This window comes from Hemitrygon akajei, unplaced genomic scaffold (genome assembly GCF_048418815.1).
Source record: "Hemitrygon akajei unplaced genomic scaffold, sHemAka1.3 Scf000096, whole genome shotgun sequence".
Classification (NCBI taxonomy): Eukaryota; Metazoa; Chordata; class Chondrichthyes; order Myliobatiformes; family Dasyatidae; genus Hemitrygon; species Hemitrygon akajei.
In genome coordinates this window covers 2,386,710-2,409,494 of record NW_027331982.1, presented here as the reverse complement: position 1 = coordinate 2,409,494, position 22,785 = coordinate 2,386,710, and the positions used below count along the sequence as shown (strand labels likewise).

Genomic DNA, 22,785 nt, shown 5'->3' with positions numbered 1-22,785 from the left:
CAGAAGAACGAGGGGGCAGGGGCCATATAAAGAACGTGGGAGAGGATGGAAGGTGCCAGGTGAAAAGCCAATCAGAGGAAAGATCAAGAGGTGGCGGAGGGGAAGCAGGAAGGGGATAGGCAGGAGAGGTGAAGAAGGAATGTAAGGGGAAAGCAGGATGGGTAGTAGAAGAAGGCAGAATCATGAGAGAGGTGATAGCCAGTTAGAAGAGGAGGCAAAGTGAAATTGGGATGGGGGAAGGGAGAGGGAGGGCTCTCTGTCCACTCTGTCAGGGTCCTATCCATACACTGGCCTGTTTCTCTCAGCCCCACTCTCTCAGGGGTACTCAATGGTTTGGAGTGTTTAACCCATGAACCACTGTGCCGAATCCATTACTTCTTGTAGGATTTTCGGTTCAATTCCATTGCTGTTTCCGTAGCAAGCCGTGATGCAGCCAGTCAACACAGTTTCTACTACACCCCAGATTTCTGAAAGAGTAGCTTATTGGTGTCCTTTGTGAACTACTTGAAACTGAAATGGTTCCTCTGGATTGGAAATTACACATGTCACGCCACTCCTTAAGAAAGGAAGGAGGCAAAAATAGGAAATTGTAGGCCAATTAGTCTTACTTCATGGTTAGGAAAATGTTGGAGTATGAGGTGTCCGGATACATGAAAAAGTAGGGCAAAGTCTGCAAAGGTTCCGTAATGGGAAACCTGTTGCAATGTTTTGAGAATGTAACAATCAGCATCAACAAAGGAGAGTCAGTGGATATGGTTTACTTGGTTTTTCAGTGGGTATTTGACAAGGTGCTGCACATGAGGCTACTTAATGAGATAAGGCTGGTTGATTTTCAGGAAACATGCTACCATGGAGAGTACAAAACTCTAGTTAGTCTGTAATAAACTCTGGTGACCCCATCAGAGGAAAGACATCGAGGCTTTGCAGAGGATTCAGCCGGCGCTAACCAGGATGCCTCCTGGATTAGAGAGCATGCACTATACTGAGAGTTTGGACAAACTGGGGTTGTCGTCTCAGGAGCGGGAGAGGCTAAGAATAGATCTGCTGAATTTTATACAATTTATGAGAGACATTGGTATACCAGACAGACAGTATTTTCCCCACGGTTGAAATGTCAAAAAACAGAGGGCACATTTTAAAGGTGAGATGGGGTAATTCCAAAGGACATGTGAGGTGCAGGGTTTATTTTTTTTTTACACAGACTGTTGGTGTGGGGTGGTGGTAGAGGCAGATTCATTGGAAACCTTTAAGAGATGTTAAAGTAGGCAAGGTTACGGTGTGGAAAAAGGTTTCGGGGGGAACAATGAAAGTGTGGCGGGGGGCAGGAGCAAGAAAAGCGCGGTATCAGCGTGGGTGCACTGGGGATTACGAAATCCTGGGTAGCAGACCTCCCTCAGCCTCAGCTGTACCTCTGCGAGAAGCTCTGGATCGCTGTGGGTGATGGGGTTCCCGAGCAAACTCAAATCAAGTCCAACATAGATCAAGTTACAGCAGTTTATTGATTTCATCATAATAATAGTCATCCGATAGTCTCATGAGACCATGGATTTGCGCCTTGGAAGGTTTCTTTTCCAGGGTTTTTTTGATGGGAGACCAGGCTGCAAGCCGTCCCCTCTCCACGCCAACGATGTTGTCCAAGGGAAGGGCACTAGGCCCCGGTGCCACAGAGCAATGTGTTAACTGCGTTGCTCAAGGACACCAACACGCTGCCTCAGCTGAGGCTCGAACCAGTGACCTTCAGGTTACCAGTCTGATGCCTTGTCCACTAGGCCACGCGCCAACACACATGACAGATGTAAATGTAAATTAAACAACGTGCAACCTGCTAACTTGCAGAAATAAATAAGCTGTTCCTGATTCACTCAGAGTCACACACAATTAACTGACCAGTGACAACGAGTAACAGATTGAATAACCAGTCCCGTTTCTCACCATCACTCCGCATCAGGAAACCGATGATTATAAAATCACATTTCAGGACAGTGTCCGAGATCGCTGCAGTTCCAGGGTCGCTACCAAGGTATTTATCCATTTAACATCATTATGTCGGGCAGACTTCTAAATGTATTGTCCTCAGCACAGTGAGCAAAAGTATTCTCCCTCAGGATAATCCCACCTCAGACACTGGTGTCCCAGACTGAGCCCCGCCTCCGGGCTCATTCTATCTGTGTATTTCTCCAAGGCCTGACTTAAATGAACTCTCGGACCGGGACATCCAGCAGAAGTAGCGCCGCTGGTCACAAAGGTGAATTACATGCCTGCGGAAACACCTCCGACATCAGAGAGTGCTTGGTTGGAAACGTGACCCGTTAGAACCATTGGGAATTAAACCTGAAGCATTGTCGTTAAAGGGGATGGTGAGGAATCGACCAAAATGTCCCCATCCCTTGGGTGGGGTTGTTCACTCATTCAGATGTTCACAGGTTCACTGTCAGTCCAGGTCTGAGTTCCTGCAGAGACTTCAGTTCCATCTCCCCAGTCTCACTGAAGTGATTTCTCCACAGCCTGAAACAGAGGGAAGAATACAGGGAAATAAACAAATAATACAACAGTGACTGTAACAGCGGGCTGGGGTTAATATTTCAACAACGTTGACAAACAAATATCACCGGTGAACCCGCGGATCCACTGATATTTTATCACACTGAGCATTAACAAGAATACTCACTCAATATAGGCCAGACTTGGGACGGTCAGTATTAGGCGACGGATAGCAGGGACAGATCGGTCCGTGAGCGAGTTTAATCTCAGGTCCAGCTCCGTCAGTGATTGGTTTCCACTGAGAGCCGAGACAAGATCCTCGGCACCAGAATCCGTGAGACCAACTTTCCACAGCCTGGAGATGAGAGAGAGTGAGGGTGAAGGACACAGAGAGACAGGAGACGATACAAATCCCTGGTGCTTATCTGTAACACAATTACTGATCATATCAATGTCAAATGTCAGACTCGCAGTGACTGTAAACACAAACTCCCACAGTCTAGTACTTACCACAGTTTCTGTATTTTACACTCCGGGTTTCCAAGAGCCTCAGCCATCAGTTTCACTCCTGAATCTCCCAGTTTATTAGTACTCAGGTTCAGCTCTGTAAGTGTACAGTTTGCACTGAGAGTGGAGGCGAGATCCTCGGCACCAGAACCTGTGAGGCCAACATCGTTCAGCCTGGGGTTGAGAGAGAGTGAGAGTGAAGGACACACAGACAGGAGACATCGGAAATCCCCAGTGTTTATCAGTAACACAATTACTGATCAGCTTGATGTTCAATTTCTGACACCCAGTAACTGTAAACACAATCTCCAACAGTCTGGTACTTACCGCAGTTTCTGTATTTTACACTCCGGGTTCCTCAGAGCCGTAGACACCAGTTTCACTCCTGAATCTCCCAGGTCATTACCCCCAAGTCTAAACGCAAAGAGAAAAACTAATGAACAAAGAGATTGAAACCGTGGGTATGAGGGAATATCTTTCATTCGGATATTTCTGGAAACATGAAACGCTTCAGTATATCATTGATTGGGATTCCCACTACTGTCAAATTTCACTACTGAATGTCAGTAATTTACTGTCAATGTGACTCTGTAATTTCCCATATTCTGTCTCCTTCCCCAACAGTTACAATAGTGTTCCTGATATGAGAATCTCGGAAGGGCCAGGGTTGAAGGGTGAGAGATCGTCCCTCCGAGAGGAAGAATTGTGGGTGGGAAAATCTCCATGGGAGATGCGCGCAGAGACCCGCACCACAGGAAAAGTGCTGGGAAAAATGATCCCCACAGGAGGAAGGGGAACGAGGAACAGGGATCCCCATAGGGTGATGGGGAACGAGGAAGAGTAATCCCGAGAGGATGAAGGGAGATGGGGAAGAGAGATCCCACAGGATGAAGGAGGTGGGGAAGAGTGACTCTACACAGCAGTAATGGGAATGGGGAAGAGAGACTCGAGAGGAGAAAGCGGAATGCGGAAGAGAGATTCCTATTGGAGGGATGGGGATGGGCAAGAGAGAACCCCGCAGGACGAAGGGAAATAGCAAGGGAGAACCCGACAGAGGAAAGGGGATGGGGAAGTGATCCCCACAGGAGGAAGGGAATGAGCAAGGGAGAACCTGACAGAGGAAAGGGGGATGGGGAAGTGATCCCCACAGGAGGAAGGGAATGAGCAAGGGAGAACCCGACAGAGGAAAGGGGATGGGGAAGTGATCCCGACAGGAAGAAGGAGTTAGGGAATAATGATCCCACTGGAGGAACGAGATGGGGAAGACAGATCCAAAAGAACGAATGGGGAGAGGGAATTGAAATCCCACCGGAGGAAGGGGATTCGAGAAGAGTTCCACAAGGGTAATGGGGGTGGAGATTAGAGATATCACAAGGGGAGGAGGACGGGGAAGAGAGCTGACAACAGGAAGTGGATGGGGAAGAGAGAGCCCCACAGAAGGAAGAGAGAAGTGGAAGAGAGACCACACACGGAGGAAAGGGGGTGGGGAAGAGAGATCCCATAGGGGGAACGAGAAGAGAAAACCCACAGCAGGAATGGGGATGAGGAAGAGAGATACCACAGGGGAACGGGGGTGGGAAGAGAAGCCCCCATGGGGGAAATGGGGTGGGGAAGTGAGACCCGACAGAAGGATAGGAAGAAATGAATGCACAGGAGGAATGGACTTATGCAGAGAGGTCGAACAGTGGGAATAGAAGTGTGCACAGAGATACCACAGGAGTATAGTGTTGAGAAAAGATGCTCCCACAAGAGGAGCTGATGCGGAAGTAGTTCCTCGGTAGAGATTGGTCTAAACTGAGGTCCACAATCAGGAGAACAGATGCCCACTTGGTGACTGGGTAGCGGTGATCGAGAAAAGTCACACAGGTGGGGTGATGGAGATAGTCTCTCACAGGGAAGGTCAGAGGAGGACAAACTCACAGCAGCATTTCTAAAGCTCTCACTGGGAAAGACAGCTCACACTCTCTTGTCAATGGGAAAATGGTGGGAAGTTCCTACACACCCGCTTACAGTTTGTGTCGGTCTAGTTGTCATTAACACTGAGAAGGAACAATGTCAATGGACGTGTCACAGGGAGCGAGAAACACTGCCAATCCTGTGATTTACTACAATTAAACGAATGACTGTTGTTCATGATCTGATGGAGTCTCCAAATCCCATCAGAAAGAACCACAGAACCCTTCTGTCCCTGTGGAATTACTGACCGGTCCCCTGGTCATTTGTCACAATTTTTCGCAATCTTATTTACTCCGATTTTACCCAATTTCCTTCGCATTCAAACAACACAATGGAACAGTTTCAGATTTCAGAGTGAGACAGAAATCTGGTTACCTCAACTCCTGGCACTTGTGTAGCCCCGGTCCCAGCCGCTGTATTCCTTCAAACTGAATGCGGCAGTTCCAAAAATCAAGGTGTTTTATTGTATCACAGAATCCGATGACATGAGACAGGACCCCGCAGTCAATCGGGGACAGTCGCATTTCACTGAATGAAAGTTTTTCCACAGATCCCAGTGCGGCCTGAGCTAGTCCAGTATTCTGAGACTCAAACAGGTAGTGAAATGTGTTCAGGAGGTTCCTTGTATCATCTGCACCAGCAGAGATCTTTATCTGGAGTATAACCGCCTCCTTCACCCAGTCAATCACCCGGCAGGTTGTTTGATGAGGAAATGGACCCAGAAACTCCTCCAGGCCCCGAGCTGTCATTGGGTTGGAGAGTCCAGCAACAAAACGGAGAAATACCTCAAATCGCCCATCTGTGGTATTGTGGGCTCCAGTGAGGAATTTCAGGATATCCCCGGGATGTGGATTCAGGAATTGTGCGACTGCAGCTACAAACTCTTGGATGGTGAGGTGCGGAAATGTGTACACCACGCTCCGGGCAGAATCCTCTCTCTCCAAAAGCTCCATCAGGAACCCGGACAGGAACTGGGAAGGCTGCAGATTGTAGTTAATCAAATCTCCATCTGTAAACACAATCTTCTTATCGGACACCCCTCTGAAGGCCATCTGACCAACCCTGTGAAACACATCACGGGCGTTCTCAATCTCACGGCCGTGGTTTCTCAGGATGTTGTAAATATAGTAGGAATATAGTTGGGTGATGGTCTTGGGAACTCGCTGTGGGTCCCTGACTCTTTGTGTGAAGAAGGGGCCCAGTGCCAGAGCGAGGATCCAGCAGTAGGAGGGGTTGTAGCTCATGGTGTACAGGATCTCGTTCTCCTTCAAATGTTTGAAAACAGCTGCCACCACCGTCTGATCTTCAAAATACCTTAAGAAATATTTCTTCCGTTCCTCACCAGAGAATCCCAGGATTTCAGCCCGGATACTGATCTCAGCCTTTTCCAATAAATGTAACGCAGTGGGGCGGGTGGTCACCAGCACTGAACATCCTGGGAGCAGCTTGCCCTGGATTAAACTGCACACAATATCAGACACCTTGCACTTGAATTCCGGATCTGTACATGTGGACCAAGGTTCTGTGCCTCTCCGACTGTCAGCAAAATCGGTTCTGTCATTGAGTTCATCCAAACCATCGAATATAAACAGCAATCCCGCTGGGTTCTTCCAGACCTCTCTCAGGATATTCGCAAAGTAAGGATACTGATCCAGAATGAGTTCTGTCAGGTTTATTCTGTGGTTAATAGAGTTTAAATCCCGGAATTTGAAACTGAAGACAAACTGGAATTGTTGGTATATTTTCCCCGTGGCCCAGTCATAAACAATCTTTTGTACCATTGTTGTTTTCCCGATCCCTGGGTCTCCGGCCACTGCTGCCGAACTCCCAGATTCAGAGTTACACCGGGAAAAGGTGCTCTGGAACAACTGATCCGTCCGGATTTTCTCCAGCTCTCTGCAGAATTGCTGTTCTCTCCACTCCTCGTGGTCTCTGCTTCTTGCCAGCAGCTCATGTTCCACCAGTGTCCGATCTCGAACAGTAGAAATGACCGTGAGCTCAGCGTATCGATCAACCAGCTGGAAAACCTTCACCTTCTCCCTCATCAGGATCGTGTTCACTCTCAGTGTTTCAGTTTGTGCCCGCAGAGTCTCCTTGTGTTTCTGTTGAACATCTTCCATGGGAACAGACAGAGGACAAGCTGTTAGATGCCTCAACTCAGAACTCAGTATTTAAGCACACACGAGTTAGCTCACAGCTATTGTATTAATTGGATTCATCAATGGATGTTCGTACAGTAGAATAAATTTGATTAACAGACCCCTGACTGGCCAGAGAGGCCTGGTCTAGATAAATATCAGATTATCACATTTCCACATTAATTGTGTTGTGAAGGTGAGTATTTACCTCGTAGTTTACTGACCCCGACTGTCCCGTACTGGACAACATCTCACTACAGCCACAGTTATCATTGTTCCTCTGGAAGAAACGTTTATTCCCCAGTGCTGATATGGTGCGTGGGGAGATGGAGTAAAGGGTAGCGAGCATTCTGTCAAAGGAGAATCACAGCTCCCCCTCCCACCATCACTGATTCAACGTACAAAGTGTATTTGTTGATCAGCATGTGCACTGTGATCAACAAAGTGTAATCCAAAGATCAAGGGTGATTGGGGGAGAAAATGTCAATGTCTTGTTCAGGAGATTTTGACAGTCAGCATTTTGACACATCCCTTCCCCCCCCCCCCGCCCCAATCCATCCTCACAGACGCTGCTCAGCTCACTGAGTTCTTCCAGAAAATAGGTTGAGACGGCAGATCTGCAGTCTCGTGTCTCTGAAAGAGTATGTGTTGTAAATACTCAACAGATTCAAGTTTCAAGATACGCAATTGTAAAGAAGAAGGAAATAATTATTATTCCGGATCTGATGCAGCACAAAAACTCGGATAAAGAACGCAATGAAAAACACAATAAATATAAATGCGCTCGATACAGGAGTCACTCTGAACTCAGGTGGTTTTGACAGACAATTTTCAAACCGTGCTGGTGCTGGGGTGGGGTTTGTTATTTATACAGGGGAGGCTTAGTCATTGGAGGTGTTGATGAGTCTTACTGCTTGAGGAAAGTAACTGATTTTAAGTCTGGTGGTCCTGCTGTGGATGCTACGTAGCTTCCTCCCTCATGGGAGAGGGGCGAACAGCTCACAGGCAGGATAGGTGGGATCCTTCCTGAAGCCCCTGTCCCTTTTCCGGAGCCTTTCTGTTTATACGTCCCCGATGGAAGGTAGGCTGGGGATGCCGGTGATGCGTTGGACAGTTTTGACTACCGGTTGTGGAGCCTCCCAGTCCGCCACAGTTATGCAGCATGTTAGCCTGCCCTCTGCAGCACAGCTGTAGAAGGACGGGAGTGTAGATGTGAGTACAGGTCAGACAACGTCTGTGGAAAGGGGAGACAGGGTAGATGCTACTGGTCTGTGACTTTAAATACAAGTTTGAAAACCATGCCGATTACTGGTCGGGTGCTGAAGAAGAGAGCAGAGACCGAGGAATTTCGGTAGCAGGTGGTTCAGGATTTCAGCTGTCACAGGACCTGCATAGAACACAGAACAGCACAGGAATAGGCCCTTCGGCCCACAGCATTGGTGCCAGCATGATGCCACATTAAACTGTGATGTTTAAACATTCTCCTCATTTCGATAACAGTCTGCACTATTATTCCTTTTACCAAAATGCGTTTTCCAACACAGTATTCCATCTGCCACATTTTGCCCATTTTCCAATTTCTTTAAGTCTTGCTGCAATCGCATTGCTTCCTCAGCACTAACTACCCCTTCACATATCTCAGTATCGTCAACAAAGTTTGCCACAAAGCCATCAATTCCATTATCTAAATCATTGACAAACAATGTGAAAAGTAGCTCCAAATACCTCGAAACCTGAACATTAATAATTGAATTGAATTGACTTTATTTATTACATCCTTCACATACATGAGAAGTAAAAATCTTTACATTAAGTCTCCATCTGAATGTGCAATGTGCAATCATAGTAATTTAAAATAATGTACAGACTCCAACAGTTTCCCAATCACTTAGGTTAGGCTAACTGGTCTACAATTTCACAAACAAGAGGAAATCTGCAGATGCTGGAAATCCGAGCAACACACACAAAATGCCGGAGGAATTCAGCAGGCCAGGCAGCATCTGTGGAACAGTTGACGTTTCGGGACGAGATCCTTCGGCAAGACCAGAGACAAAAAGCTGAGGAGTAGTTTTGAAAGGTGGGGGTGGGTGGAGGAGAGAGACAAATACCAGGCGATCGGTGAAACTTGGAGGGGAAGGGATGAAACAAAGAGCTAGGAAGTTGATTCTTGACAGAGGCAGACGGCCCTGGAAGAACGAAAAAGGTTGGGGGGGGGGGAGCGGTGTGCACCAGAGGGAGGCGATGACAGGCAAGGAGATAACGTGAGAAGTACGCGGGCATGGGGAACGGTGAAGGGGGAGAGCAACGGAAGTTTGAGAAATCAATATTGATGCCATCAGGTTGGAGGCTACTCAAACGGAACATAAGGTGTTGTTCCTCCAACCTGAGTGTGGCCTTATCCCGACAGTGGAGGAGGCCATGGACTGACGTATCAGAATGGGAATGGGAAGTGGAAATAAAATGGGTGGCCACAGGGAGATCCCGCCTGTTCTGGCGGACAGAGCGTAGATGCTCGTGAAACGGTCTCTCAATCCATGTCGGGTCTCACCGAAATACACGTGGCCACACCAAGATCATATACGCCTCCCTCTGGTGCTCTCTCCGTCCCCTTCTCCTTTCTTCCATGGCCTTCTTTCACTAACCAACTTCCTAGCTCTGCTCACCCCTCCCCCTGCAAGTTTCACATATCGCCTGGATGGGAGATGCTAGAGAGTAGTGGTGGATAACTGTTTGTCGGGTTTGAGGCCGGTGACTCGTGGTGTGCCTCAGGGATCGGTACTGGGTCCAATGTTGTTTGTCAAATACATTAATGATCTGGATGATGGGGTGGTAAATTGGATTAGAAAGTATGCAGATGATACTAAGATAGGTGGCGTTGTGTATAATGAAGTAGGTTTTCAAAGCTTGCGACAAAATTTAGAAGAGTGGGCTGAGCGATGGGAGATGGAGTTTAATGCTGATAAGTGCGAGGTGCTACATTTTGGTAGGACTAATCAAAATAGGACATACATGGTAAATAGTAGGTCATTGAGGAATGCAGTAGAACAGAGTGATCTAGGTAGAATGGTGCATAGTTGAATTACCTTCCACATGAGAAAAGTATTGATAACTTCAGTATCACATTTTGATAGTATTGAGTCAGATATAGTTGTATCTATGAAAATCAATCGTGACTGATTTGGAAAACAAATGTAACTTAGTACCTTAGATTCTGGTTTCAGACTTCTCCAGCCAAGTTATGAGTTCGCAATGTTCTGTATTATGGTTACATGGGGCTTAGAAAAATAGAGGGCGATGGGTAACCATAGGTAATTTCTAAAGTAAGGACAGTTCGGCTCAGCATTGTGGGCAGAAGGGCCTGTATTGTGCTGTAAGTTTTCCATGTATCTTTGACTCTGTCAGGGGTGTGTGGGGTCTCACAGTGTGTCAGGACCCTCTCAGGGGTGTGTGGGGTCTCACAGTGTGTCAGGACCCTGTCAGGCGTGTGTCGGGTCTCCAATCAATGTATTCGGCTGTGATAAGGAGCGCAGGAAAACAGTGATTGTGGACATATTTACTTTAGAGAATGTGACAATGGTAGAAATGATATTCTTCAAAAATCAGGAAGTGTATCTGTTTGATATTCGGAAATGGTTGTGGGAATTTCACTGTCATGTCTGTTCCCTCGGAAAGCAACATAAGGAATAGTAACCACATAGCCATATAACAATTATAGTACGGACAAAAGTCATCTCGGCCCTTCTAGTATGTGCCGAATGCTTCCCGTCATCTCGTCCCACAGAACTGCATTCAGTCCAAAACCCTCCATTCCTTTCCTGTTCATATACCTATCCAATTTTCTTATTTTAAAATGCTAATATCGATCTTGCCTCTACCACTTTTACTGGATGCTCGTTCCACACAGTTACTACCTTCTGAGTAAAGAACTTCCCCCTCGTGTTACCCCTAAACTTTTGCCTCCTAACTCTCAACTCCTGTCCTCTTGTTTGAATCTCCCCGACTCTCAATGGAAAAAGCCTATCCACGTCAACTCTATCCAACCCCTTCATAATTTTAAATACCGCTATCAAGTACCCCTCAACTTTCTATGCTCCAAAGAATAAACACCTAACTCTGTAACTTAGGTGCTGAAACTCAGGTAACATTCTAGTAAATCTCCTCCGTACTCTCTCTATTTTGTTGACATCTTTCCTATAATTCGGTGACCAGAACTGTACACAATACTCCAAATTTGACCTCACCAATGCCTTATACAATTTTAACATTACATCCCAACTCCTATACTCAATGCTCTGATTTATAAAGGCCAGCATACCAAAAGTTTTCTTCACCACCCTATCCACAATAGATTCCACCTTCAGGGAAGTATGCACCATTATACATCAGTCTGTTCTACTGCATTCCTCAACGCCCTACTATTTAACATGTATGTCCTATTTTGATTAGTCCTACCAAAATGTAGCACCTCGCACTTATCAGCATTAAACTCCATCTGCCATTGCTCAGCCCACTCTTCTAATTGGCCTAAATTTTGTCACAAGCTTTGAAAACCTACTTCATTATCCACAACGCCACCTCTCTTAGTATCATCTGCATACTTTCTAATCCAATTTACCACCCCATCATCCAGATCATTAATGTATTTGACAAACAACATTGGACCCAGTACAGATCCCTGAGGCACACCACTAGTCACCGGCCTCCAACCTGACAAACAGTTATCCACCAATACTCTCCGGCATCTCCCATCCAGCCACTGTTTAATCTATTTTACTACTTCAATATTAATACCAAACGACTGAAACATCCTAACCTTCCATGTGGAACCTTGTCAAAAAGTCTTACTGAAGTAGAAATAGACAACATCCACTGGTATACCCTTATCAACGTTCCTAGTAACCTCTTCGAAACATTTAATAAGATTTGGCAAACATGACCTTCCACGCACAGATCCATGTTGCCTGTTCCGAATCAGACCCTGTCTATCCAGATAATTATATATACCACCTCTAAGAATACTTTCTATTAATTTACCCACCACTGACTTCAAACTTACAGGCCAATAATTGCTAGGTTTACTCTTAGAACCCTTTTTTAAAAATGGAATCACATGAGCAAGATGCCAATCCTCGGGCACCATCCCCGTTTCTAATGACATCTGAAATATTTCTGTCTGAGCCGCTACTATTTCTACACTAACTTCACTCAAGGTCCTATGGAATATCCTGTCAGGATCCAAAGACTTATCCACTTATATATTCTTTAAAAGCGCCAGTACTTCTTCTTTAATCATCATAGCTTCCATAACTACCTTATTTGTTTCCCTTACCTTACACACTTCAATAACCTTCTCCTTAGTGAATACCCAAGAAAATAAATTGTTCAAAATCTCCCCCATCTCTTTTGGCTCCACACATAGTTGTCCACTCTGATTCTCTAAGGGACCAATTTTATCCCTCACTATCTTTTTGCTATTAATATAACTGTAGAAACTATTTGTGTTTATTTTCACCTTATTTGCCAAAGCAACCTCATATCTTCTTTTAGCTTTTCTAATTTCTATCTTAATATTCATTTCACATTCTCTATATTCCTCGAGCACCTCATTTACTCCATGCTGCCTATACTTTTGGATATTTACATGGTTGTAAGGAGGATGGAGGGATATGGACATGGTGTAGGAAGGAGAGATTATAGTTTGGGTTTGTTTGATTTACTTCTTGGCTCTTTTGGCACAATATTATTTGCCTCATGGCCTATTCCTGTGTTAGACTCTTCAATATTCAATGCACGTTCACTTACCTTTCAGCTCACAGAGAAACGTCAGTAAAAGTTGAGCGGGAATTCGTCGATGGGAAGGATCACAACCTGATTGAATTTGAACAAATTGAGGAAATCATTTTTGTAAAATTGTGAAGTGTGCTGTGTTGCGATCAAAATTTAAATTAATCTCTGATATTATCTCACCATATATCTGGATTTCCTTCAGTATTTTGTCCAAACCTGGGACACCAATCCGCATTTTCACAAAGGTTTCCCACATCACCCTCGGGGCGCGGGAGCCTTTCTCCATCACCAGGCTCAGGAGGAGTTTAGAACTGTCCGCCCGCTCTCCCTTATCAGCGAGATCAGAGATTTTCTGTGAAGAGTAACGGTGAACATATTGGGGACTGACAGATTCACACAGAGAATGAGAAGTAAATGATGTGCTCTGTAACGGGATCACACTGAGCAGTCACCCGGACGGGTGCTGATCCTGTCTGGACATGGACTGTACATTCTGAGTGCAGAGCACACGGAGGGACATTCACCGTGAACCTGGTCCACCAGTCAATGAGATCCTGGCTGGTCTGTGACCGCTTCATTGACATGGCTCCAAATCCATAAATAATTCCTCACCGGATTTGACCGTGTAAAACAAAAATCAGAAAATAACGATCACAGATGAAGAATGAAGTCAGGAGGGTTTCTATAACAGAGTGAGCAGTCTCGGAGAAGCTGGAGAAAAGATGATGTGATTCATCTCCTCAGTCCGCCAGTGTCCAACATGACAGCGGATTACCGGCTGACACCTGATGCCTTCCCTTTGTCTTTTTCCAGTGGAGGTTTATTCAGTGATCACACATTACAACATGGCAGTATTCCCCGATCCACACTGTTTGCAGTTACAGATTATTACACAATCATCTCCACCCAGAACAGAACACACTCGACCTCCTGTGGCATCCACTGATGATGTCCCGGTTCTCACTGACATCCTTCTGTCACGCTGTACAGTCTTCACAAACCAAAACATCCCATCATATTTCTATTTAATATTGCAACCCCAACCACACAACTGTTACGTGCTCAACTCAATCCGAATACTGAGCAGCTACCCACCAGTCCGCGGGGTCTTTTCACCCCTTTCTATCACTGCTAATTGTATGTTCAGTATTTATTTCCCAGTTATTCCTTCATCTAATTTAATATCCAATAAGTCAGAATTCCGACACCCATCGGTGCTTTGATGTGCGAAAATTCAAACCCATTCTCCTTCCCACTCATCCGACATTCCTCTCCACTGAACTGATTCTCAGCCGTATTTCCATTTAAACTCCTTTATTACAACCTCATACAGTTGTTTCCTGCTCCTCTCGCTCTGAACATTCAGCCACCGCCGGTGTATTCACACTTCTTTCAATCATCGCTTGAAATTCACATTTTTAAGAATTATATATATTTATTTCTGATTTGTTTTTATGCTTTACTATCCGATGAGTGAGGGTCCCGACACCCATCAGTCCTGTGACGTGTGAAAATTCAAACCCATTCTCCCTCCCACTCACCCGATGTTCCTCTCCGCTGAACTGATTCTCGGCCGTTAACGCCAGGCTCACTCCGTGCACCCCTCCTTCCATCGCCTGCTCCAGCCTGTCCCGGTAGAAGTCCGTCAACTGCAGCAGCTGGAAATCGTCCCAGCTTGCCAGGAGCTCAGTGATCACTGTGGAGGAAAATGAGGAACATTAAAGGCATTACCGACCTCCTATGGGTCAGCAACTTTATATGGAACCTAAAGATGGAGTTCCAGGTCAACAAACACAGTACGAAATATATAAGGGGGGGGGGGTGGGGAGACGGGGATAGAAGGAAGGTACTGGAGGGGGAGATGGAGGAGGAGAGTGAGGGGCAGGGGAGAGAGGGAGGGGTGGGGAGAAGGAATCAGAGAGCGCGTGGGGGAGACAGCAAGGAGTAGGGGGAAGTGGAGGTGAGTGTGGTAGGGTAACGGGGACAGGGAAGGGGAGTGATAGGGAAGAGGTGGTTTAAGAGAATGGGGGTCGAGGGAAAAAGTGGCAGGAGGGATAGCAGGAATGGGTGGGAGGGGTTGGAGGGGGATGTGGGATGGGGATGGAGGGTGCAGTGCGGAGCGAGAGAGGATGGGCATAGGGTATAGCTCCTGCGGCTGAAGACTGCTCTTTCCTGTACCCAGGAATATACCGTCTTTATTTGGTACCTGTCCTTGGAAAGAACTCTGCCAATTCCTGAGAATAAAGAGAGCCATGAACATCGCTCTCTTCCTACTGCCTATCAACACCGCTTTGCTCTGGGTTACTGTCTGCCTGCCTAGTCAACCCCTTCCTCAGCAAATCTCTAGAATATCTCACAAAATGCTGGAGGTACTCAGCATATCAGGCAGCATCTATGGAGGAGAATGAACAGTAACCGTTTCGGGCCGAGGCCCTTCATCAGACTGGAAATGAGGGGACAGAAATGCTAGATATTGCCACATTACTTTCTATTCCTTATGATCCTGACCCAAAACGTCAAATGTTTATTCCTCTCCATGGATGCTGCCTGCCCTGCTGAGTTCCGCCAATATTTTGTGTCTTTGTGTTGCCCAAAACTTTCAGCATCTGCAGAATGTCTTGTCTTCTGGAGTAACTAGCTATTTTAATGTGCATCACAATCTGCTAGAGGAGCAGGAGCAGACGGTAAATGTACTCCTTCCACGGGTGACTGTGTTTCCCCCAGAGATGTTAACTCTCTCTCTCATCTCTCTGCTCAGTACTCACAAACACTTTGTGAATTCCCGATGTTGAATTAAAGCCAGATGCAGAATCAGCAGAGTATTTATAAATTAAAATAATTTGCCAACATACCCGTGCCCCTTCCCGATATTAACGTCACTGGAACTCCTCCCCTGCTCACACATTGATCCATTTTGAGGACAGGTGTGATCAGATTTTGCTGCTCTGTAACAAAAAAATAACAGGAAGGTCAAACATTAATTGAGGTTTAAAAGAAAACACTGTTTTGTTTTTAAACTGAGGCAAACACTTCCAAACATCTTGGGCCTGTCCACTGAAGCCTAGACATGGCCTGATCCACCTGTGCCCATCCAACCACAGTCACCCAATGTCCATTTCCGCACTCTCCATGGATTGTACACTGGGCCGGGATTCTCCAGGGTATCTACTTCCCATATTGCAGGCAATTCCCCTTTAGGAGCCAATCTTGTGCCCTGGACCGGGAGTGGTGTGTCAATGGAATGGTAAGGCAGGTTGAGCAGACAGTGCCCATTGTTTTGGCCCTCCTACCACTGGTGGCGTTATGGACAACTGTTACAGCAGTGTGGGTTGAAACATTTCTGCTGACGATGAGACTTCTATTCCTCTCGTCACAAGATTATACAGATTTCTCAGTCACACCTGATTCTCATCGTTTCCTTTCAAGTGAACATCGCCTGCCATTGACACCTACGGCAATATATGATTTGAGTCCATAGAGAAACACTCTGATACCTTAAACAATGCAATCTCACCCATAGCATTGTCCTGAAGCATTATAGTTTGTTGTTTTTTTTCCCCGGCAGGACATTAAGAACATTATTAGCACAGGAACTCGGTTAAGATTTCTTTGAGCATATCACCTGACTATTATCAGATAGTTCGTTATATGACACCTTGTTAAACACAATGTCGACATGCCATACATTCAAAACAGCCAGTTGAGAAAAATCGTCAAAATAAATAAAACAAAATGCTGGAATTATTCAACAAGGCAGAGAGTATGTTAATATTTCAGGTGGAAGACCCTGTATCGGAGCTGAGTCTGTGTGTAGGAGCCATGTATCTGTTCTCTATCTGCATTGTATTCTGCGTTGTGTATTTAAAATGCTTTTTTATGGTAACGAGTCACATCAGTGACGGTGTGGTAAATGCAAGGGGAATCAGTTACACATTTGTGGTTTGTTCAGTGCAGTACACAGCTGGGGATAGACGGATGCAATATATCTTGTTATTATCCACTCAGATACGATAAACTTACACTTGGGTACAGTTCAGTTTCATGGCCTCACGTTTGTATGTTTGCTGATTGCCAATAAAGGACCCAATACATATCACCGACTTTTGTAACAATCAGCATGGGAGCTGAGGGTGTGTCATGCAAGTATAACAGATCTGCGGGGGGGGGGGGGGGGGGGGCGGGGGGGGGAGGTTGCCAGCAATGGCAAATTTGCTTGGTTAAATCTCACCGCTACATTCTCAACAGATGTTTCGCAACCTACCGGTCATTGAAATATTCTGAGATACTGAGTATTTTGCTTCAGTATTCACAGTGAAAAGGATCTTGACAATTGTGGGGATGACTTACCGCAGAATGAAACACATGAGTGTATGGACTATAAGAAAGAGCATGTGCTGGATCTTTTGAGAGGTATTAAGTTCGATAAGTCACAGGGACTTAACCAGATATACTCCATGCTACTGTAGAAATTGAGTAAGGAGATTGCTGAGCCTCTGAAGATGAGCTTTGCATTGTAGCGATGTGCTGCATACAGAGCTAGGAATAATGACACTCAGTAAGCTGCACTCAGAACTAGTTTATTCAAACTTCGCGGCGCTGGCTTTTACTCAGTACTGTTCCCGCCCTCTCCTGGCGGATATGACGTCAGAGATGCATTACAAAATTCTCTTCCCGCGCGTGGGCTATTTGTGAGCTGGTTCGCCTGCGTAGATAGTGGGTCGCTACATAACTCCCCACCCCAGATCCGGCGATACATCCCCCAAATTCTGCAGTCAGGACTAGTCTCTGTTTGGGCGGTCTGCCTCTACGCCACTGTGCCTGAACATTGACCGGCTGCGCCAAGACCACATGGGCCGATTTGAGCCGGTCCACCGTGAAAACCTTCTCTTTCACCCCAATGTCCAGAACGTACATGGATCCGTTGTAGTGTGGTAAACGCAAACGCAAAGTTGCATAGTTTTGATTTGTTCCGTGCAGTACACACCTGGGGACCGACCGACGTCATATATTTTGTTATTATCATCTTAAATACGCTGAACTTACACTTGGCTACACTTCAGTTTTATCCCTTCAAGATTGTATGTTTGCTGATTGCTAATAACGGATCGCATACATATCACCGACATTTGTAACAACCATCATTGGAGCTGAGGGGACGCCATGCCAATATAACAAATCCGTGGGGTCGCCAGTAATGGCAACTTGGTTTGGTTAAATTTCACCACTACATTCTCAACAGACATTTCTCAATCTGCTGATCAGTTAAAATATTCTGAGGTACTTAATGATGACTTTGCTTCAGTATTCATCAGTGAAAAGGACCTTGGAAATGTGGGGATGACTTACAGCGGTCTAAAACGCTTGAGTAAATAGACTTTAAGAAAGAGGATGTGCTGGAGCTTTTGAATGTCATTAAGTTCGATGAGTTGCCGGGACTGGATGAGATATACCCCAGGCTACTCTGGAAAACGAGGGAGGAGATTGCTGAGCCTCTGTCGATGATCTTTGCATCATCAATAGGGACGGGAGAAGTACCAGAGTATTGGAAGGTTGCAAACATTGTTCCTTTGTTCAAAAAAGGGAGTAGAGATAACCCAGGAAATTATAGACCAGTGAGCCTTACTTCAGTTGTGGGCAAGTTTTGGAGAAGATCCTGAGAGGCAGGGTCTGATTAGGGATGGTCAGCATGGCTTTGCCAAGGGCAGGTCATGCCTTATAAACCTGACTGAATTATTTGAGGATGTTACAAAACACATTGATGAAGGTAGAGCACTGGAAGTACTGTATATGGATTTCAGTAAGAGGTTAGCTAAGGTTCCCCATGGAAAGCTCATTCAGAACATAATGAGGTATTGGATCGAAGGAGACCTTGCTTTGTGGATCTAGAACTGGCATGCCCACAGAAGGCAGAGGGTGGTTGTAGATGGTTCGCATTCTGCATGGATGATAATGACCGATAGTGTTCCGTTGGGATCTGTTCTGGGACTTGTTCTCATTTTTACAAATGACCTGGATGAGGAAGTTGAAGGATGGGTTAGTAAGTTTGCTGATGACACAAAAGTTGGGAGTGTTGTGGATCGTCTGCAGGGTTGTCAGATGTTACAGTGCAACATCGATAGGACGCAGAAATGGTCAGAGAAGTGGCAGATGGAGTTCAATACTGATAAGCGTGAAGTGGTTCATTTCGGTAAATGAAATTTAAAGATAGAATATAATATTAATGGTAAGACTCTTGGCAATGTGGAGGATCAGTGAGATCTTGGGGTCCGTGTCGATAGAACACTCAAAGCTGCTGCACACGTTGACAGTGTTGATAAGAAAGCATATGGTGTGTTGACATTCATCAGCCATGGGATTGAGTTCAAGAGCGTGAGGTAATGTTACAGCTCTTTAAGACCTTGATTAGACTCCACTCGGGAGTACAGTGTTCATTTCGGTCACCTCACTACAGGAAACTATATGGAAGCGATAGAGAGTGTGCAGAGGAGATTTACAAAGATGTTGTCTGGATTGGGGAGCATGCCTGATGAGAATAGGTTGAGTGACCTTGGCATTTTCTTCTTGAAGCGATGGACAATGAGAGGTGACCTGACAGAGGTGTATAAGATGAGAGGGATTTGTTGCATCTATAGCCAGAGGCTTTTTCCGAGGTTTGAAATGGCTAACAAGAGGGAGCATAGTATTAAGCTGCTTGGCAGTAGGTACAAGGGGGATGTCTGGGGTAAGTTTTCCACACAGTGAGCGGTGGGTGCGTGGAATGCACTGACACCAACGGTGGTAGAGGTGGATCCAATGGGGTCTTTTAAGAGGAGGGCCGACTGTATATAAGACCTTGATTAGTCTCCACCTGGGAGTACTGTGTTCAGTTCTGGTCACCTCACTACAGGAAACAATATGGATGCTATAGAGAGTGTGCAGAGGAGATTTACAAGGATGTTGTCTGGATTGGGGAGCATGCCTGATGAGAATAGGTTGAGTGAACTTGGCTTTTTCTCCTTGAAGCGATGGACAATGAGAGGTGACCTGACAGAGGTGTAAAAGATGGAAGGCATTTGTTGCATTGGTTGTGTCGATAGCCAGAGGCTTTTCCCCAGGCTAGAAATGACGAACAAGAGGGAGCATAGTATTAAGCTGCTTGGAAGTAGGTACAAAGGGCACGTCAGGGGTAAGATCCTCACACAGTGAGCGGTAGGTGCGTGGAATGCTCTGGCAGTGATGGTGGTAGAGGCAGATACAATAGAGCATTTTAAGAGACTCTTAAATAGATACATGGAGTTTATACACATAAAGGGCTGCGCAGCAAGGAAATTGTAGTCAATTTCTAGAGCAGGTTACATGGTCAGCACAACATTGTGGGCTGAAGGGCCTGATACGTGCTGTAGATTTCTATGTTCTATGTTCTTTACACTTGACCTACCGAGCTGCCAAGGTGATCATCACTAATCAAATCTCACTGACTTTTCGCAGGTCCTGTTGAATTTATTGCAAGTGCACAAGTACGGGAAGGTGCAGGTACAGAGAAACACTGACGTATAGCAGCATCACAGGCAAGTACATTCAGATAACAGATGGAACAGATATTATACAATTCTGTGTCACAAGCAATATGAAAATACAGTCTGCCAATGTTTGTCCACCAATAAGGTGAATAACTGTGCTCTCCACCACCATGGGCTCACACGTGTCCATAGACGAGCCCCTCATGTCCCTTCCCCAATGTCAATGGGCTCCTTCCCCCATCCTGCTCCTTGATCCCCCACCGGGACAAACAACCACTCAGACTCCATCCTATCCAACCCCTCACACCATATTTATCCTCCCAGTTAATTCCCTCTCCCTCCTCCTTTTGCCGGGATCCCTCCTTCCCCAGGGAATCAGCATCAACTGACGGGAGCAGAAGATGCTTCAGAAACACCCCCAACTTTCATCTGAGGGAAATGGAAATAATTCAAAAAGCGGGACAATTACTTTGAGGTTTGTTCCGCTTTGATGTGGAGTTCAGGACGGGAGCGTGAGAAGTGATCAGCTGGCGTAATGCCCCCTCGGATGGCCCATCTCTGCTATTGTGCGTAACCAGTGATTGTCATTGTTTTACACAAATGGGAAGAGTGTAACTCCTCTGTTGACTGTGAGGTGGGCTGGGTGGGTCATTTAATTGTTATCTCAGCCGGTCAAGTTCAACCGTCTCAGTGCCAGTGTGACGTAAGGTACTGCACACACAACGTCAGAACTTGTTTTCAAAAGCTGTTCAATGGACGTTTTTCATGATTTCAGGGGAACAATGAAGGAAACTTAACAGGTGTCATCCAGTGTTTCTCTTGTTCGGGCAGTGGTGAGGAAGAGGCTGATCGCAGATTTGTGTAAATTGAGCTTTGGCTGCAGTGGAAAAAAGCCGGGACCGAGCTGGACGGCTGGAGAGTACAGGTTGTCTGGTCTTGCAGTTCTGGGGTTAGTTTTGTGCCCGAGCCGAGAGTATGGGATCAATTAGCTGTGGTTCCCCAAGCTGGGAGGGAGGATGTGGGTGATGTGGATCTGTTTACTTGTGCGGGTGTGGGGTAAATGGGGAGCAGTTGTGGGGCCATTGGCGGGGTGGAAAGAGGTTGGGGATGTGGGTTATCTGACGCAGAGTGACCCAGGAGGATGGGTGCCAGGACAAATTAAATCGTAAACAAGGGAGGCGTTGGTCCATTGAATCAGATACTATACGTGACCTTTCAGAAAGCAACAATTCTCTTTTCACATTAATTACTGTCTAATCTTCCTGTTAACATTGTGTTTGTCACAAAGCCCCAGAATCTGGGAAGAGCTGAATGGCAGGAAGCAGAGGGTGATGGTGAGAGGCTGTTCATTGGACTCGGGGCCAGTGCCTCGTGATGTTCCTCATGGTTATACCTATTGTTACTTGTCATCTATATCAATCATTTGGTTGGGAATATATAGGGTGTAGGTAGTAAGTTTGAACATGGAACATAGAAATATAGAGCACATTACAGGCCATTCAGCCCACAATGTTCTGCTGACCTTGTAACCCACTCTAAGAACTGTCTGGAATTACCCAACTGCATAACATTGTTTTTCTGAGCTCCATGTGCCTATCTGAGAGTCTTCTAAAAGACCCTTTTGTGTCCGCCTCCACCACCGTCGGCACCAATGCATTCCACAACCACCGCTGTGTGTGGAAAAACTCCCCTGACATCCACCCTCAACCTTCCGCCAAGCACCTTAAGACTGAGCCCCCTCATGACAGTCATTTCAGCCCTGGGAAAAAATCTCTGGCTATCCACATGATCAAAGCATGTCATCATTTTATACACCTCTATCAGGTCATCTCTCATTCTCCGTCACTCCGAGGAGAAAAGACCGAGCAAGTTTGCAGCGAGTAAGTGCAAAGAATTACTTTTTTTGAAAGATATTATGTATAAACACTCCCCTCTGTTTCCATCTCCCCACTCGGAAGTGACCAAAAGCTACTTCACAGGGTGGAAGACATTGAAATGAGCAAACACTGAGGGAATGTGAGTGACTTTAAAGAGCTGGGATACTGACAGCACATCACCCGAGCTGGAGTGATTGCAACTGGGTCTGACAGAGGCATAACTGGTACTTCTGGGCACATTCAGTCTCACTCCAACTGTTTCCTACCTTTCTTTGTTCAGGTACGTAATGTCTAAATGACCAGTGTCAGAGTAAATGAGACTCACCAAACTTTCTCCTGACTGAATCAATAGAAACCCTCAGTCAGAAGGGTTCTCTCCAGTTGGTGCTCTCAGTCCTCGGGCTGGTTCACTTGTTGCTGTTCCTTCGTCTTCAGTTGTGGTTTGCTTCCAGTTGTGCGCTTTTCTTCCAATAAACCTCTCACCACAGGTCTGACTTTAACCAGGGAGATAATACAGAGGAGAACACAACATTACTGCTC

At 45.9% G+C, this 22,785-nt stretch overlaps 1 protein-coding gene across 5 annotated transcripts in view; it reads right to left on the bottom strand.

Annotated features, from left to right (window-relative positions):
- Positions 1-1,480: 1,480 nt before the first annotated feature.
- LOC140723011 (NACHT, LRR and PYD domains-containing protein 3-like) overlaps positions 1,481-22,785 on the bottom strand; it is a 33,292-nt gene continuing 11,987 nt past the window's right edge. For 3 of the 5 annotated variants that reach the window (XM_073037642.1, XM_073037644.1, XM_073037646.1), the window contains 10 exons: positions 22,571-22,739; positions 15,722-15,814; positions 14,411-14,565; positions 13,050-13,221; positions 12,885-12,950; positions 5,320-7,057; positions 3,316-3,402; positions 2,992-3,162; positions 2,669-2,836; positions 1,481-2,505 (listed from right to left, as the gene is read on the bottom strand). In XM_073037642.1, coding sequence (XP_072893743.1) covers positions 2,418-2,505; positions 2,669-2,836; positions 2,992-3,162; positions 3,316-3,402; positions 5,320-7,057; positions 12,885-12,950; positions 13,050-13,221; positions 14,411-14,565; positions 15,722-15,782 — 2,706 coding nt within the window. In that variant the 5' untranslated portion in view covers positions 15,783-15,814; positions 22,571-22,739 and the 3' untranslated portion in view covers positions 1,481-2,417. The remainder of the gene's footprint in view (positions 2,506-2,668; positions 2,837-2,991; positions 3,163-3,315; positions 3,403-5,319; positions 7,058-12,884; positions 12,951-13,049; positions 13,222-14,410; positions 14,566-15,721; positions 15,815-22,570; positions 22,740-22,785) is intronic. The other 2 variants (XM_073037645.1, XM_073037647.1) reach the window with 1 other exon arrangement.